The following is an 18,092-nucleotide window of genomic DNA, read 5'->3' as shown; positions in this document are numbered from 1 at the left end:
GTATTCCGCATTGCGATTGAAATTTGTATGGAAGTTTGTATAGGAAAGCGTACTATTTTGCATTTTACTCATAAGTTGAATTCTTTTGCCTAATACCATGTAACTAATGACCCTAATGAGTATAGCCTAGGAGATGCCGAAAAACTTTGCCGAAGACCGCAAAGTGACCCGACGCTTGTGAAAAAAGTTATTTGCCTGGTAACTTAGGCCAAAAATTGAGATTGTACATGCATTTCGTAAGCTATCCTCTGCGCAGTATTGGAGGTTATCTACATCTTCTATCATTTCTTGCAGTGATAGGGTCTTGTTCCACTTGCTGCTATAACTTACTCAATTTCAAACCGATCGATTTGAATTCTTGTATAAAGTTAGGCACGTACAGTATCTATCTCTATACAAAAATTCGAATCGATCGGTTTGAAATTGACTTAGTTATAACGACAAGTGCCCAAAATAGGTACACCTGCCCAAATGGTACAATACCCTATTTACATTCTTTGACAAATTCCGCCAAATTTTAAGCGTTTGTCAAGAAAAAAATAGTAGTCTATCTGATAATCTTTTTCGACTACAAACTTTTTTCGCCGAATATTCAAACAATGAATCATGCGAATGAATCATCTCAAATTTTAATAACATAAATGCTTTAAAATTGATGATTATGACGATGACTTCAATGACGAATCAGTCAACGTTAACTGCCAGGAGATAATACTTCGTAAAAGTACGGTTGATGCACCTTGTCCAATTGCAATTTCCAAACCCTGTGGCACACTTTAACTTCGTTAAAGCACACCAGGTTTCGGTTTCCGTTTGATTTACCCGTTTTTCACGGTCATTTTTACTGGACGTCAGACACCACCACCAAACGATAGTGAAAGATACCTACCTTTCGTTAACGAGCTTAGGAGAGAGTAACGCAGTTGTATATCCCATTCATTACACTGATCAGCTAGCGGCTAGCGACCGGCCAGCAGCAGTAGCAGTACCTATGATGAATGGACCAAGCGCAATCCAATAGACACACAGTCTGTCTGACTGCGGGCCACAAAATGAAAAGCGAGAAATGAAAATATAGATCACCTATGCGCGGGAATGCTATAAGGCTAATTACCTACACTCCCGTTCAAAAGTTTGGGGTCACCCCCTCAAAAACATGTCATTTTTTTAGGCCCATATCTCCGTCAATTTGCGTCCGATTTCAAAACCCTAGGTTTCATTCAAAAGATAATAAGTCAAAGAAACTTTGAACATGATTTAAAAGAAACTTTTTCAAAAAATTTTGTATGTAAACTAAACCCAAAGTTGCCAAATTTTCAAAAAAATGAATATAAACTTACGGCAGTGTCGCTGGAAGTTGGGTCGACCAAATTTTAAGATGAGAGCGGTAATATGACCCATTTTCTATTAGCTTTCAACTGCTTTTTACAGAACTTAGCTAAAAAATCTAGAAAAAAAGTTATTAAGTAAATTAATCCTTGATGTCATAGACCAAAAGTTTGGGGTCACCCCTCAAAATGATGTATCGGCCAAAAGTTTGGGGTCACTATCGTAAAACATGGAAAAGTGATTTGTTGATATCTTTGTCATCTTTCATTCAATTTTAATTCTTCTTGGCTTATTTGAAACAAAATGAATGATACTTACTGCATAGACATTGAACCACACATATTTGTTGAAATTTACATACTAAAACTTAACGTAAAGTTGCCTCATTTTTTGAAGCGTGGTAAAATGTGCTAACTTAACATAACATTTTTATATACAAAAATCGTTAAATACGTTAAGTTAAAGACATCAAACGTAAATTTAGTTAATTATCTTTGAAATGAGCCAAAAAGAATTAAAATTGAACTAAAGATGACGAAGATATCACCAAATCACTTTTCCATGTTTTACGAAAGTGACCCCAAACTTTTGGCCGATACATCATATTGAGGGGTGACCCTAAACTTTTGGTCGATGACATCAAGGATTAATTTACTTAATAACTTTTTTTCTAGATTTTTTAGCTAAGTTCTGTAAAAAGCAGTTGAAAGCTAATAGAAAATGGGTCATATTACCGCTCTCATCTTAAAATTTGGTCGACCCAACTTCCAGCGACACTGCCGTAAGTTTATATTCATTTTTTAGAAAATTTGGAAACTTTGGGTTAAGTTCACATACAAAATTTTTTGAAAAAGTTTCTTTTAAATCATGTTTAAAGTTACTTTGACTTATTATCTTTTGAATGAAACCTAGGGTTTTGAAATCGGACGCAAATTGGCGGAGATATGGGCCTAAAAAAATGACATGTTTTTGAGGGGGTGACCCCAAACTTTTGAACGGGAGTGTATATTGGCGCGCCGTATCACTTCAGTAAGTCCATCTCACCCACCAGCCAACCAAGTCGGCCCCCTCCGCAGTACAGGTCCAAACGGCGCGGTGGCGGTCAGCAATAACATATCAGTGGCGCTTGTAGGGGGAATCGGTATAAAATCTAAGTTACAATAAACTGCTCCTCATGCGACTAGCAAGAACTATAAAAAATCACTTTTTATATTTTTTGGAAAGGTTCTTACTAAGTCATCCCCAGATCCACACCTGGACCTAACCTATAAAAAAAAATATTCCCGAGATAATCATGGAGAAGCAGAAGTATAAGTGATCTCTTTTAACAACAGTGATTTGATTTGATTTCTTGTCACGATGATCGTACTCAAGTAACATTTTGATGACCAATTAGTCTTGTCAAGGTTTGAGAACCGTCATAAAACCTATACCTTTTAATTTGGTTTTAAAAATGCTACCTGGGTAGCTGGCGTCATCATGAGTTTCACTGTTAATGAGTAAATATTCATTTCATTGAGGGTGCAATTCACCCCATTGTCCCCCCGTATGTCTGATCCGATGCGGGGTGCACTGTACCTATTTGGTGATGCAAGGCGATGATTTCGAGGGGAGAGTTTTTCCACTCCGTGGCCGCGGTCATGGACAGAGGAGCAAAAAAAAAATCTGTTCGGCGCGCGTACCAAGCTCTTCTTTGCATTGTAATTCGGCGGAGAGATTTGATTATGGGTGATTTTCGGTTTTTGGCGTGGAGTCAGGTGCACGTTCCACTAAAATTTACAACAAGAACTATATGATCTGATTTCGCTCTCGATTGGTAGGATTTTTCAGCGGCAGATATTTAAATGCCCTGCTCGTTCGTGTGTACGTCCGATCGTAAGTGGATCGGCCGGTCCATAATTTGATTAAAACCTCAATAGGATAACTATTTTCTGGGGAAGATTGGAGAAAGTCTAATTTAAATTTAAAGCTTGTTATAATGTAGTTTACCAAGGGGATTAGTCCCGGCGTTTGCATGAATTCAGGTGAACTTTGACGTCAATAAACTTTCTCGAAAAAAAGAACTAGATTGTCAAGCGAATTAGAAAATTGCTACAAATTGATTACTCATTGTTGATGATTGATAATTAATTGCAAAAATTGTATGCATTAGGCATACCCAGTTTTTGTGGCAGAACACCTGCAGATATCTCCGAAGGAATCCCGGGAGGGTTCCCTACAGAAATTCTGGGAGAAATATCTGTAAGAATCCTGAGAGAATTCCTGTCCGGAAGCAAGGCAGGAATCCCTGAAAGTATCACAGAAGGAATCCCGGGAGGAACTATTGGAGAAATCCCGAGACGAAGCCTTGAAAAAAACAGCAGGAGCCCTGGCACTTATACCTAAAAGAATTACCATTGGGATCTCTGAATATATCTTGCAGAAGTTTTTAAATAAATACCAGGAGGAATTCGTGGAATAATTCCAGCAAGAATCCCTGAAGTAATACTAGCTAAAATTCCTGAATAAATTTATTCGTGATTTCCTAAAACAATCCCGGCAGAAATCGCTGAGGTTATTCCTGAAGGAATCCCATAGGGAATACTAGATGGAATCTTTAGATTAATCATGACAATAATCGGGGCTGGAAAGGAAGGAGAGGAAATCCCGGAAGAAACTGATGAAGTGGTCCCTGGAAAAAACAATCTCGGGAAGAATATTTGCTTTCATTTATTCATTTATTTAGGATTTGGGAAAATCTAGAATTGCCTGAAGAAATCTCGGTAGAAATATTTATTTTTTCATATTCCTTTTGGGGAGGAATCCCTTATGGAATCACAGCAGAAATCCCGGAATTTCTGAAGGAATTCTAACAAAAATCTATAAATGCCGTGAATGCTGAATACGATACCCCAAAGAATGCTTCCAGGTTTTTCTAGCTATCCCTGCAGAACTCCCTGAAGTGATCTCAGGAGCAATCCCTACACGTATTCCGGAAAGAACATCTAGAGGAATTCCAGGAGAAATTCCGGAAAAAAATCCTGAATGTATCTAGAGAAAATCTTATCTCATGCTCATCTCATTTCTTGACCTTCACATACCCGACCCCCGACAACTTATTTTCAAAATGCTGGCATTTTGTCAATTTCCATGCGATTTTTAAAGTCACCCTCAATCGATCATAAATTGGTGCTAATTTATCACACTTAAGTAGCCATGTAATATCCGGAGCCATTCCGGAGATATTCCGGATTGTACTGGGGTCAGGGGGTGGGGGAGGTGTCTGTTTTGTCAAATGGCAAAAAGTGATTATTTCGTTATTGTTATTGTTTTTGAAAGGCCACCACGAAACCTGTTCCAGGTGTTCCGGAGCGGCCATTGCAGTTGATACACAGGTACTTCAGTCAATTTTTGCTGACCCATTCTTTCGAAATCGTGAAGATTGATACGTCGCACGGCATGTTTTGGTTGCAAACCAGAAACGTCCCCGATGACACCCCCGTGGAACCTGTGCTAGATGTTCTGGGGTGGCCATATTAGTTGATACAGTCTATCGTTTATGTTTCAGCCATTCGAAATCATGAAGATTGATATGTCGCACGGCATGTTCAGGTTGAAAACCAGAAGTGTCCCCAATGAGGCCCTGCGGAACCTGTCACGGGAATCCGGATGGGTCAACTTATTAAAATCTGGTTATCGGAAGTTGTGTTTCACTGTTCGCAATAAAAGTTTCGCTGAAAATCGATGGTTCAAACACAATAACACACAAAATAACCACTTTTAGCGATTTTGGCAACCCGCTAACCCCAGCACAATCCGGAATATCCCCGGAATGGTTCCGAATATTGCATGGTCACTTGAGTATAATAAACAAGCATTAAATTATGATCGATTGAGGGCGATTTAAAAAAATCGGATAGAATTGACGAAATGCCAGAATTTTGAAAACTAGTTGTCGGGGGTCGGGTATGTGAAGGTTAACCTAACTCCCTACCCTAACCCTCTACTCTCTCCCATACCGTTATCCGAACCTTCTGTATTCTAACCTTCAAACCTCTCGTCTTCCCCACCCTCTACCCAAATCCTCTACGCTATTTTCTACTGTACCGTCTACCTTCCCCTTTACTCTACCGTCTACCTACATTAACCCTCTACCCTACCATTTACTCTAATCCTCTACCCTACCCTTCACCCAAATACCTACCGCTAACCCACTACTCTACCCTCTACCATCTTCCCTACCCTATGCCCTAACTCTACACCCTATCCTGTACCCTACTCTCCATCCTACCGTCCACCCTACCATCTACCCTAACCCTTCAATTTACCCTCTACCCTAACTCACCATCCTATCCTCTTCTCTACTATCTACCCTACCCTCTACCACATCCGTATCTTGAATAATGATCCACAATCTTAAATTTAAAAATGGCGTCGAATATCGATTTTTAACTTCTTCTTTATGGCTCTACGTCCCTACTGGGACTTGGCCTGCCTCGCTTCAACTTAGTGTTCTATGAGCACTTCCACAGTTATTAATTGAAGGGCTTTCTTTGAATTTGTATATTGTGAGTCAAGTACAATTATTCTATGCCCAGGGGGTCGTGCGGGTCTCGACTTGCGATCCATAGCCTTGACCACTTAACCAGAGGTCTCCAGTTAGCCTATTGGTTAAGGCTCAGTTTTGTACATTTTGAACGTCTTGTCACGCGCAGACCGATGAGCGAAATTATTTTAAACCTTGTATACGTAAAATTCAGCATTCTAGCTCCGTGTCAAAACTTGGCCATTTTGAATGAAAATCGGCGTTTGTACACATGTATACATTTAGCGTACATACATACATGTATACATTTAACGTGGTTCAAAAAATCGTTTGTGCTCCACATCGCTTATTCGATTTGTCATTAGATTCTAAGCCTTCTCCCAAAAATTGAGCTGATTTGGTTGAAAATTGAGAGTGCACAAGCCCTTCAAAGTTTGTATGGGAATTACTATAAGAAAACGACGTTTTTCATTCAATTGAATGTAGCATTTCCCCACGTGCCCAAGAGTGTTAGTTGACCCTTGGTACTCTTAGCCTACTCTATCAGTGACAACTTTACCGAAGACCGCATACAAATCGGACGCCTCGTTAATTAGTTATCGAGCAAAAACGATTTTTTTAACCACCTTAATACATATAAACAAATAAACATACACACATTGACAGCCTTTCCATGATAAAAGAATAGACGCGAAAATAAAAGTGCTCCGATATTGCGCAAATTCAGTTGGAATAATCTTCACGAAAAATAATTAGACCCCAGAAGCAACTCCTGGACCAGGAGTTTTGGTCAAACTTGGAAAATCTTGGAAGAATCCCAGAAGTAACTCTACGAGACATTCGTAAAGGGAGAAGCTCCGAGGGAGAAGCTTCTAAAGGAATCCAAGAAAAACTCCAAGAAACTCCCTGACGAATCTCAGAAACGACTCCTTAAAAATTCATAAAAACAAACTTTTGAAGAAATCCCAGATGGAACTGCTGGAGGAATTCTCAAAAAAAAGCAAATCATGGAAGGAACTTCTTTTTGAATCCAAGAAGAAACTTCTTGAGGAATCCCAGAATTAATTCCTAGAGAAACTGCTGAAGTAATTTCAATAGAAACTCCTGGGGGTCTGGAATATCTGAAAGAAGGAACCTGAAGGAAAGAGGAACCCTGAAATAAATCCAGGAGAAAATTCTGAAAGGGTCCTACAAGAAACCTTTGGTCTAATCGCCGGAGAAAATCCTGAAGGTATCCCAGAAGAAAGTATGAGAGAAATTTGTGAAGGAATTCAAGAAGGAGTTTCTGGCATAATTCCGATAAGACCTAATTAAAAACCTTGCAAGAAATTATTGGTGAAGTCCGGGAAAGATTTCCTGGATCAATCCCAGAAAGAACTCTTGGAGACATCTCAGAAGGAACTTCCTGAGAAAACCCAGAAGCAACTCCTTGACGAATTACAGAGGGAACTCCTTGAGCAATCCAGGAAAAAAATCCTGGAACAATCCCGGAAGGAGTTCCTTGAGAAATCCCTCAATTTTCAAAGGAGGAATTGGGTTTTAAATTAAGAAAAATGTATCGATTTTTTTATTTTATACAAAAGAGCACCTTTTTTTGAGCCACTACGATTTTTTTCAGATTTTTAGAACTTTATTTTGGTACCTAAAATCAATTTCAAAGAGATTTTTTGAAATCACCTTTTGACAGCTGGGTAACTGTTTGACAGCTCCACTTAGTACAAAATGCGACGAGGGTTGATTCAACAAATCGCTCCCATACAAACTTCAAATTGAATTTTAAATAGGTTTCCGGGCACCAAAATTAATGAAAATTTTGATTTCGGCTCAGTTTCGCATGTAGATTCAGAATATGGAATTATCTCAACACCGCTACAGAAGCCAATTTCAGAAGAAACTTCTGAAAAATCCTAGAAAACTCTTGAAGAAATCCAAAAAGAAAGGAGTGAATGATTATTGAAATTCCCAGAAGGATGAATCATGGAAGGAGTTCTAGGATAAATCCCAGAAGCAACTCCTGGTCAATCTTGGAAAATTTTGGAGGAATCCCAGAAGGAACTTCAGGAGGTATTCGTAAAGGAACTCGAAGGAGCTTCTGGAGGAATCCAAGAAAGACTCTAAGAAATCCTTACCTGTGAAAAGGAATCTCACAAAGAGCTCCTTGGAAAATCACAGCAGACACTTTTGAAGCATTACCAGAACCTGTAGGAATTCTTAAAAAAGGAAATCCTAAGGAACTTATTGACGAATCCAAGAAGAAACTTCTTGTGGATTCCCAGATTCAATTTGTGGAAGAACACGGGTTTAGAAAATGTAAATAAAAAAACAATTATGATTTTCAAATAACTCAGCATATTGGGCATTCACCCCTGCACTATTAAACAAGTTTTCACTAGTGCGAAAACGTAAGCATTGTGCGGTTACATCAACTCAATTCGGTGTCTTTAGAGCACTCATTCAGCATATATCGAAGAATTCGTGTGCTGAAGATACCAACTCGATTTGATGCGATCGTGCACTTTTAAACAGGTTTTCGCACTTATGGAGTGCGCAGTCCAGTGGTGAACAAAATGTGCAATACATATGTATAGATGGGCAAATTATTGGCTATAGTAGGAAAAAATCCACATCTCAGATATTAGATGTGGAACAGTAGTTTACGCAACAAGGTGCAGAATGAAGATTTTTACAGCACGAGGCTTGCCGAGTTGGATAATTAGGATGAGTGCTGTAAAAATCGAGTTTTGCATCGAGTTGCGTACAACGTTTTTTGCAATTTCATAAATTACCACTTGAGGATAGTTTTTAACAAAACTTTTTCATCAAACCGCACACTGATGTTCATAGCCATGTTTAAGAAAGTCTGATCATAGCAGGTTATGCAGTTGTCACAAATTTTCGAACCTGCGTCCAGAAAGCATCAAGAAGTTGATCAAAGCTGAAAACAGTGCTGTAATACGATGATGAATTGCCAAAATGTTTATGAGGGTGTAGTCATGCATACAGGAAAGGAAATCTTCACGCCTACATGTCTTATACATTCCTTTCATTCGACATAGTATATATTTTGAAATATCTTCAGTTTTTTTTTTTTTGAATATTGTATTTTGCACAACAATTACAAAACTGAAGGTAATTTATCATTTGAAATGATTATGATCAACGTTGTGATACTATGCAATACGAACTCGTGCAAACCTCCACTGCTGCTATAACTCAGTCAATTTCAAACCAATTGACCTGAATTTTTGAACGTAGCTAGATACTGCGCCTTCCTGATCGTGTTTCAAAAATAAAGTCGATTGGTTCTAAACTGACTGAGTTATAGAAGCAAGTGCCCAAAATAGGTGCTCCTGCCCAAATGGTCCCAGACCCTATTTGCAACCGGTCCTTTTAAATTAAAAATGTTAAGTTTAAAAAGATATTCGAATCACAGTAACTTATGATTTTTCCAACGAAATGTTGTTAAATTTGCAGAGGAGATTCTTGAATGCCATGTCTTTTAAAGAAATTGGTCAACTGATGTAAGTTATGAAAAGCAACAGAAGCGCCATATCATTGACACTTTCGCTTCCTTCCATGAAACATTTTCAAATTTTCGGAGAAGATTGCTGAAAAGTTTATCCTTGAATGATGGCTGCAAATTTGTTAGACATTTTTATTGTTTAATAACGGCTCCAGATGCTCCAATCTGATGTAATAGTAAAGAAAGTACAGATCTTCGATTACTTAATATTTGCACCTAATTCTCGTGGTATAATATGGTGTCTGCTAGAAAAAACGTGTCGCCTTATATGAGTGGAACTCTGATCTGCACCGGAATTGATTGGTATAACTAGGACCAGACATCATTTGGTTGAACTGAAGGCTTTTCATCTTTTTATGGATTGCAAAGCGACGTACAGTTTAGTATAAAGAAATTAGTGTATGTCTCATAATGATAGTACGCCGAAAGTTATCACAGTGATACGCAGATCGAAATCAAATGTATGGGTCGGTAACTTCTTCCGAATATGTTGTTTAATCTGGCTCGCGTGAAAAACTGCATAAAAATACTAATTGACACATTCTACCGTGACGTTACAACGTTTTGACGCCTTTTCAGATTTTCCACTATAACTTGTAAATTCGACCGTAAGCCCTCAAATACTATTGCATATCCCTTTCGAGACGGAGCTCAAAAAAGTGAAATTTCCATACAAATTGCTCAAATTTGGCTCTCCAGAACTCTCACACTTTTTAACATATTAACTTTTTTTCTTTGGCATTCGCTAGAACCACTCCTTGTCTTTCGATTCCTAGCTTTGCCCACCTAAATAAATCGAAAATTAAAAATTTGCCACAGATAAAACTTATTCATGTTTTACAATTTTTGCTCACTTTTTGTTTAACTTGTTGTGGCCAATTTCAAACACAACACAAACAAAAGTTTGTTTGCACACATGCAAGTATAAGTAATGACTCAATTATCAAAACAATTTACATCAGGTAAACCAAAGACTAAACAGTTGAAAAAATTACACGAAACTGTTATTGCTCAACAGCACAATTGTGCTGGTTCGTCACGAAAGGGATATTCGGATTCCTTGAAAAATTTCCAATTTCCATTTTTAACATACTTTTCCAATGAAATCTAACTGTTTAATAGATTAAACTTATTGAAAATTTTACGAATGGGAATCCGAATATACAATAATATGTGAGGGTAACGGTCGAATTTATAAGTTACAGTGGAAAATCTGACCAAAAAGGCGTCAAAACGTTGTAACGTCACGGTAGAATGTGTCCATTACTAATTATTTTGAGTTCAACTTTTGTCACCAACTTTTGTAAGCAGTTATGCATCTTTATTTAAATAAAATTCACTTTCAGACATTAGAAATGTTACAAAAATAAATGTTGATTATACATCTATATAATGCTCATTCTCATGATATAGATAGTTGATGGCATCTACAGTAATACCTATTCGTCTCACCACACTCTATTCAATTGTCTTGGCTGACTGGAATTTCGATACACCTCAATCAACATGACCCATTTATATTCTTCCCGCCATCGAAAGCAATCTCCCACCTGAAACTGATATCTAATACCCACCAATGACAATAACCATTTTTATCATTTTCTTTTCCACTCCACTTGCAACGGTACCAACCCTTTCGACAAACAACACCGATGACGATTATCTACTCTCACTCACGCATCAATTCGCACGCACCCAGATGGACTCCGCTATGTCGATGACACCGTTTTCGGACGAGTTCATGGAAGCGCGCGTGAACGGAATCTACACCACCAACCCGGCCGCCACCGGGCTCCGCGGGGTGTTTGTCAACTACACGATCAGCATGGACGAGAACGCGGAAACGTTGCGACCGCAGCTCAAGTCCGACATTCAACGACACCTGCTGGGGGTGATCCATCGGCGGAACAACAACATCGGCAACTCCGCCCTGTACGTGGACAGTCCCACGGGGGCGGTCTCGAGCGTGCAGGACGTGGACGAGTGCACGTCGGACGAACTGAACGATTGCGACGACGAAGCCAAGTGCACCAACATGTTCGGGACGTTCCGGTGCGAGTGTGGCTACGGCTACCGGGATCCCTGGGCCGACCAACCGCAGCGAGCCGGACGGGAGTGCTTGTCCTGTCCGGATTCGTACTGTAACAATCGGGGCACGTGCATGTACGACAATGCGAACAACAAGCAGGTCTGCAAATGTCTGGGCAGTTATTATGGGACGCAGTGCGAGATCGACGGCGAAGTGCTGGGAGTTGCAGTGGGAGCCTCCGTGGCTGCGGTGGTGATCATCGTTCTGACGTTGATTTGTTTGATCATGTGGAGGTAAGTGTAGCTGGGTATGGGAACTGCATGCTTACGAAAGGGATTGATGACTTGTCTGGTAGGTACGTTTTGGTAAGTATGGCTTAGGGGATAGTCTGCAAACTGTATAAAACAAGGAATTGGCATCCCTATCCCACCAATGCAATGTTTTCGTAGCCAGCATAACAGCGGCTCAAGCGTAGGGCTCAAGCTGACAACCTATCTTTCAACACAGCAGCATAATTTTAATGCGGGGTAAGAAAACAAGAAGACCATAACATTCCCCTGGTATAAAAACGTTGAAATGATTCATTATCCCACTGCTTTTATACCACATATTACTCTATGGTGCATCCTCGCCTTTTTCTACACTGACTACACTGACTAGTCATTTCCTCTGTTACCATGGTCCCCGGCCTACGTTCTCTTCGCCATTCATCTGCTCGTTGGAGTGCTACCTCCACCTTTCAATCACTTCGTGTACGTTCGTCAAGAGGCTCCTGTCATAATCCCTGCACATTTCAGCACGAAGCCGTTATTCCTGCATTATTTTGGACTTCCTGGAATTCTTGGAGAAATCCCTAGAGGAATCTCTGGAGAAAACCTGGATTCCTGGAGAAACCTTTGATCAAATTCCTGGGAATCCCTAGAGAAATTCCTTGAGGATTTCCTGGAGGAATCCCTGAAGTAATTCTCGGAGGAATCTCTGGATGAATTCTCGGAGGAATTCATGGAAAAATTACAAGAGGAATTTCTAAGAAATTCCTTGTCAAATCCCTGGACGAACAAGCAATTCCTGGAGGAATCTTTGGAGGAACTTCTGGAGAATTCTGGAAGAAATGCATGGAGTAATAATAACTGTGGAAGTGCTCATAGAACACTAAGCTGAGAAGCAGGCTTTGTCCCAGTGAGGACGTTACGCCAAGAAGAGGAGGAGCATGGAGTAATTCTTAGACAAATGATTGGAGAAATTTCTCGAGGAATCCTTAGCAGAGAAATTCCTGGATAAATTCCTGAAACAATTCCTGAAGAAATTCCTGCTGGAATTTCTTCACTAAATTCAGAGCCTATAAGCCGAAAATCCCCGCTAGCATTTCTTTAGAAATTCTGGAGGAATGCCTAAAGGAATTGCCGGAGAAATGTTGAAAAAAATTCTGCAAGTGTCCCTAGAGAAAACCCTTCAAGAATTTCTGGAGAAATCCCTGGAGGAATTCTTGGAGGAATTTCTGGAGGAGTACCTGGAAGAATGCGTGGGAAATTTTCGTAGCAATTCCCATAGGTATTCATGTAAGAATTCTGTAGAAATTCTTGGAGGAGTTTCTGGAAGAATCCCTGAAGCAATTCCTGGAAGAATCTCTCCAGGAGTTTTTGGAGGAATCTCGGAAGAAATTCTTGGATAATTTCTGGGAAGAATACCGAGGGGAATTTCTGGAGAAATCCCTGGAGAATTTCTTGGAGGATTAGCTGGAGAAATCCTTGGGAAAATTTCTATATGAAGTTTTGAAGTAAGTGCTGAATAGAACTCCTGGAAGAATTCCTGAAGGAATCCTGGAGGAATCCATGAATAAATCCTGGAGGAATCTCTGAAAGAATTCCAGGATAATTTCTGGGAAGAATCCCTACGGGAATTTTTGAAGGAATCCCTGAGGAATTTCTTGGAGGATTACCTACCAAAAGTATTATCGAATAAAAAAATCAGTATCGCTAAGTTACCCACCAATTGGGTTTTTAAATTTTGAAAAATGTATTCATTTTTTGTTTCTATACGAAAGAGCACCTTTTTCTGAGCCGCCATGATTTTTTTCAGATTTTTAGAACTTTATTTTGATACCTAAAATCAATTTCAAAGAGATTTTTCGGAATCACCTTTTGACAGTTGGGCAACTGTTTGACAGCTCCGCCCAGTACAAAATGCAACGAGGGGTGAGTCGACAAATCCCTCCCATACAAACTTCAAATTGATATTCAAATAGGTTCCCGGGCACCAAAATTCATGAAAATTTGGATTTCGGCTCAGTTTGGCATGCAGATTCAGAATATGGAATTATCTCAACACCCCTACAGAAGCCAATTGATAGCTAAGGGTGCCCTCTTTCGTTTAAGGCTAAGAGCGAAATGTTCTATCGGGGGGTCTAGAACAATTTTTATTTTTCTGTGATTTCTAGAACAAATTTCCGAAAAATCCCCATTTTTTAGGTACTTTTTACCCGAAATTTGTATGGGAAAATAACCTCCGATAGAACATTTCGCACTTAGCCTCAAATGAAAGCATAGACCCTTAGCTTTCATTTGGTGGGTGGCTTAGGGATACTGATTATTTTCTAATAATATTCTTCTACCATACTGCCGTTCTACGCATAATTGTCCCATGTTATATGGGATTCCCATATAACATGGGACAATCGGGCGTAGAACGGCAGCATAGACACCGTGAAATCCTTGGAGAAATTTCTGTATGAATTTCTGGAGGAAGTCCTGAAAGAATTCGTGGAACAAATCGGGGAGAATTTTTTGAAAGAATTCCTGGAGAAACTCCTGCATGAAATCCTGGGGGAATGTCTGAAGAAATTCCTTGAGAATCGCTGGATGACCTCCGGAAGGAATTCCTGGGGGAATTCCTGACGAATTCCTGGAGAAATTGCTTTAACTGCTTTACCTGGAGGAATTCCTGGATCAACTCCTGGAAGATTTTCTCAAATAATTTCTGGGATTATTCCTGGAGAAATCCTTGGAGAAATCTCTGTAGAAATTCTTGGAAGAACCTGAAGAGGAATTCCTGGAGAAATCTCTAGAAGAAATGTCAGAGGAATTCATGGAGGAATCTCTGGAAGATTTCCTAAAGGAATTTCAAAAATAATTTTTGGAGGAATCCCTGCAGGAGTTCCTGGAGGATTCCCAGAAGTAATTTCAGAGGAATATTTGCAAGAATTCCCTGGAAAAAGTTCTAGATGAATCTTTTAAAGAATTCATGGAGGAATTCCACTAGGGCTTAAGTGGAATTCCAGGAAGAATATCCGAAGAAATCACAGGAGAAATTCCCGAGGGAATCTGGGTATCTGAAGAAATCTTAGGAGAAAGTTCTGAAGAAATCACAGATAGAATTCATGGATAACTCCTGAAGGAATCCTAAGAAGAGTTAGAAAGTAACTCCTGGAAGAATCCTTGTAGTAGATCCTGAAGGAATTTTCTGGGAGAATTCCTGAAGAAACCTTTAGAGCACTCCCCTGCCCTGCCCTTTGCCTATGCCGATGTCCTGGGAATAGCCCAACAGTTCCATATCCTCGCACTCCACTTCTTTCAGGCGTCTTTTTTTCTACAGATGGAGATCTGCTGTTTCTGCGTCTGTTTGTGTCGTTCCCACAACCATCGCGCAACAATTATGACAATGACGCAACCTGCATTTGTTCCGATAATCCACCCAATGCGACATAAGTTTGTCCCAACTTGAACATAATAGGATGAAGATCATACACCACGAGTTTGAATTGCGATTTTCGAACGCTAACTTCGAGTCGGTAAACTTTGTAACGCTGTTGAAGAGCTATCGTTTCGATTTTGGTTTATTAACAATCGATTATTTACGAGTTGAAAAGTATGTACGCAACAAATTCAGCTTCCGTTTTGTTTCCAACAAAAATTGTCGAGATCATGTCATTGTCTTTTACCAGTTGGTATAAAGAGTAATCGCCGCGCCTTATTTGTTGCTTGTTTTTGTGCCTTTTTTGTCTGACAGTTCTCTTTTCGGATCGTTCCACGTTCTGCTGATTTCCATGCTGCAGCATTACCGCCCGAGCTGGACTCCTCGTCGACTCCATTGTACGCACCCGATGGTTGCTTTGTTTATGACTGCTTTTTCTGAACTGCAGTAACCATCTACTATCGTAATTCTGTAAAGTGACGTATACGACATTGAAAATATCGGCATATTTTTGGCTACCTGGAGATTCTATGCGTACTCTAGGTCGTGTCGAGCCGGTCTTCGATATCGTACAATGTGAAGTTAAGTAAAGGCGTGAAGTCAATGAGACATGAGGCGTTCTCGTGCTCAGTGGTCGTACCATAGATTCAATCAATATGCACAGAATGCGTACTTGTCATCATCAATGCTTCAGCACACGTTGAATATGCCGAAGTTGAAACATTGGCCCATGATCCAAAACCTCCACATTCTTTCGTTGATCGGCCTGACGTAATCCTCCAATAGTCGAGAATTGTCCTGGACACGTCCTTGCGATTGCTGATGGATAGGAAGGGATGGTTAGCTGGACACCTAAGAAAGATGTAGGAGCTGGACACCCTAACTTTTCAGAGGTCAGAAATTCAACCCACGTAGTTTATTAACCACGCTAAGATGTGGATACAACAAGGTTCAGTATGGATGCATTCAAACCATCATTAAGCAAACACTACACTCGTTCAGCGAAGAAATACATATAGTAAACGATCCATAAACTGCGTTTATTGGTCTCATCGTCGCACTGTACACACCACGTGCACCATGTGTGGTCAAACGTGAATCAACCGTACGACTTTCACTTCTGCGATCGCGGTTCTGGATCGTTAGCCACCGGTGCAGTAAATCAATAAATACGAACTCTACTAATTACTTGCACTTTCTTTTACGACCTATACATTGTAACGCCCATCTAATCCCTCCAGCCGCAAATGGCAACGTGAGCACAAGAACGCCATGGGCAGCCCGGTGTTTGGCTACATGGGTGGCGGTCAGGTGAAGACCCCCGTCATGGGGCAAGCCCCCTACCAGGTGACCCTCGAGGATCGGATGCGCTGGGCACAGATTGCGGACGTGATGGCCCAAGCCAATCACTATGCAGTAAGTAGAAAGTTGAAATCACGTGGAAACTCAGATTCCGTTATATCACTATCGTCAGACTTTTCCGACCTTGCAGGCTGAACCCGTGGCACCACCGAGACCAGCATCTGCCATGTACGGCTACCCAAATCTGCAAACCATCGGCAACATGAACACGCTGAGCATGCACGGCACTTTGCCACCGATGCACGCCGGAACACTACCACCCGTCCCGCTGCCAAGGTAAGACCCATTGGTACCCTAAGGTTGTTGTCGTTTAACAAGTCTAAAATATTGAAAGTATTCTGAACAGGAGTCTGGGGCTCAACCGCAACGGCATGCGGACATTGGAGAACTCCAGCTCCAGCGAGGAAGAGGATCGAGCCGACCTGCTCGGAAGGAACTTCAACGTTCCTCGACCAAAGAGCAGAAGCAACGCGAGCGTAACGGTAAGTCGTCTTATCTTGACTGTCAACAGTCTCAATATAACACCACCTCCCCCATCACAGTCCGGAATCTACTACGACGTGGACTACGCACCGACGGGCGCGGAACAACTGTACGGTATCAGCAGCACCCTCAGCGCCGCCACGGCACCGGTTTCGGTCTCCAAGTCCCAGAGTAACATACCAATGAGCACGTACACGTCCGGCAGTCGACCGGTGCAGACCTCGTACTACAAGTAAAGCGGAGGAGTGCTTGCTACTAAATATCCCAATGAATTCCCGACCAGTGTTCAAGTGCGGTGAGTGGCGAAGAGATCGAAAAACTGATATTTATTAAGAATCTCCCGATTGCGACGTAGAAGTTAAACAAAGAGATTGATTTCTTTTTCGGAAACAAACTAAAAAGAAGAAAAGAAAAACATTGCTTCAAGGCAACAAAGCAGAAGTAACATGTTTTAGTTTATACGTTAGTATTGTATAATCACTAAAATTCCAACGTAAGTGCGTGGAACCCAGAAGAAGGTAATTCTTCAACCTGTGTATAGAAACCGACCGTCAAAGTAAAAATCTATTTAAATTTGAAAAGCAGAATTAGGTTTAATAACTAAGAAAAGCGATGTATGAAAACTAAAAGGACGAGAAAAACTTAGAGATACAAAAACAGACAAAAAAAAAGCTCTGGTTCGAATAAAAGTAGTGAATGTGCTTGTTCTTAGGTTATTGACGAGATAAAGATATTGATACAAGTATTAATTGAGTAATAAATACATAAGTGACGTGTTGATAATTAAACTGTGCTTATGATGGGAATCGGGAAGCGTACTGATGTTATCCGAAAAGTTGTCCAATTTGCTAACAATCCGTACCGTGACATGATGATGATGATTGAGTACCCACCATCAGCGCAAGGATTACCTATGGCTGCAGAGTCATACCGACCGGAAGGAAATGATCTACACTCAGCCAAATAACCTTAAGATTTCCATAAGGCCCAACTTATGAAACGGCCTTTAAATAATTCATAATGATTCGGATGAATTTCATAAGGTCACTCTATGACGTAAAATCGTCTCACAGCTTGGCTTTTATTCATGTTTAGCAACATGGTATTCTCAAGCGTCGGTAGCCGCGTGGATAAAACACGGGCTCGGTGAT

General features: G+C 40.4%; 1 protein-coding gene across 6 annotated transcripts in view; it reads left to right on the top strand.

Moving 5' to 3' along the window:
• The window catches only part of LOC115254498 (uncharacterized), a 95,247-nt gene extending 77,500 nt beyond the window's left edge, over window positions 1–17,747 (top strand). For 3 of the 6 annotated variants that reach the window (XM_062854279.1, XM_062854281.1, XM_062854282.1), the window contains exons 3-7: window positions 11,077–11,699; window positions 16,338–16,512; window positions 16,571–16,734; window positions 16,793–16,940; window positions 17,001–17,747. In XM_062854279.1, the coding sequence (XP_062710263.1) occupies window positions 11,077–11,699; window positions 16,338–16,512; window positions 16,571–16,734; window positions 16,793–16,940; window positions 17,001–17,177 (1,287 nt within the window). In that variant the 3' untranslated portion in view covers window positions 17,178–17,747. The remainder of the gene's footprint in view (window positions 1–11,076; window positions 11,700–16,337; window positions 16,513–16,570; window positions 16,735–16,792; window positions 16,941–17,000) is intronic. The other 3 variants (XM_062854284.1, XM_062854285.1, XM_062854283.1) reach the window with 3 other exon arrangements.
• The last annotated feature ends 345 nt before the right edge of the window (window positions 17,748–18,092 follow it).

This window comes from Aedes albopictus, chromosome 2 (assembly GCF_035046485.1).
Source record: "Aedes albopictus strain Foshan chromosome 2, AalbF5, whole genome shotgun sequence".
NCBI lineage: Eukaryota > Metazoa > Arthropoda > Insecta > Diptera > Culicidae > Aedes > Aedes albopictus.
Note: the sequence above shows the minus strand (reverse complement) of the source record. Positions and strands in the feature narration are given on the sequence as shown.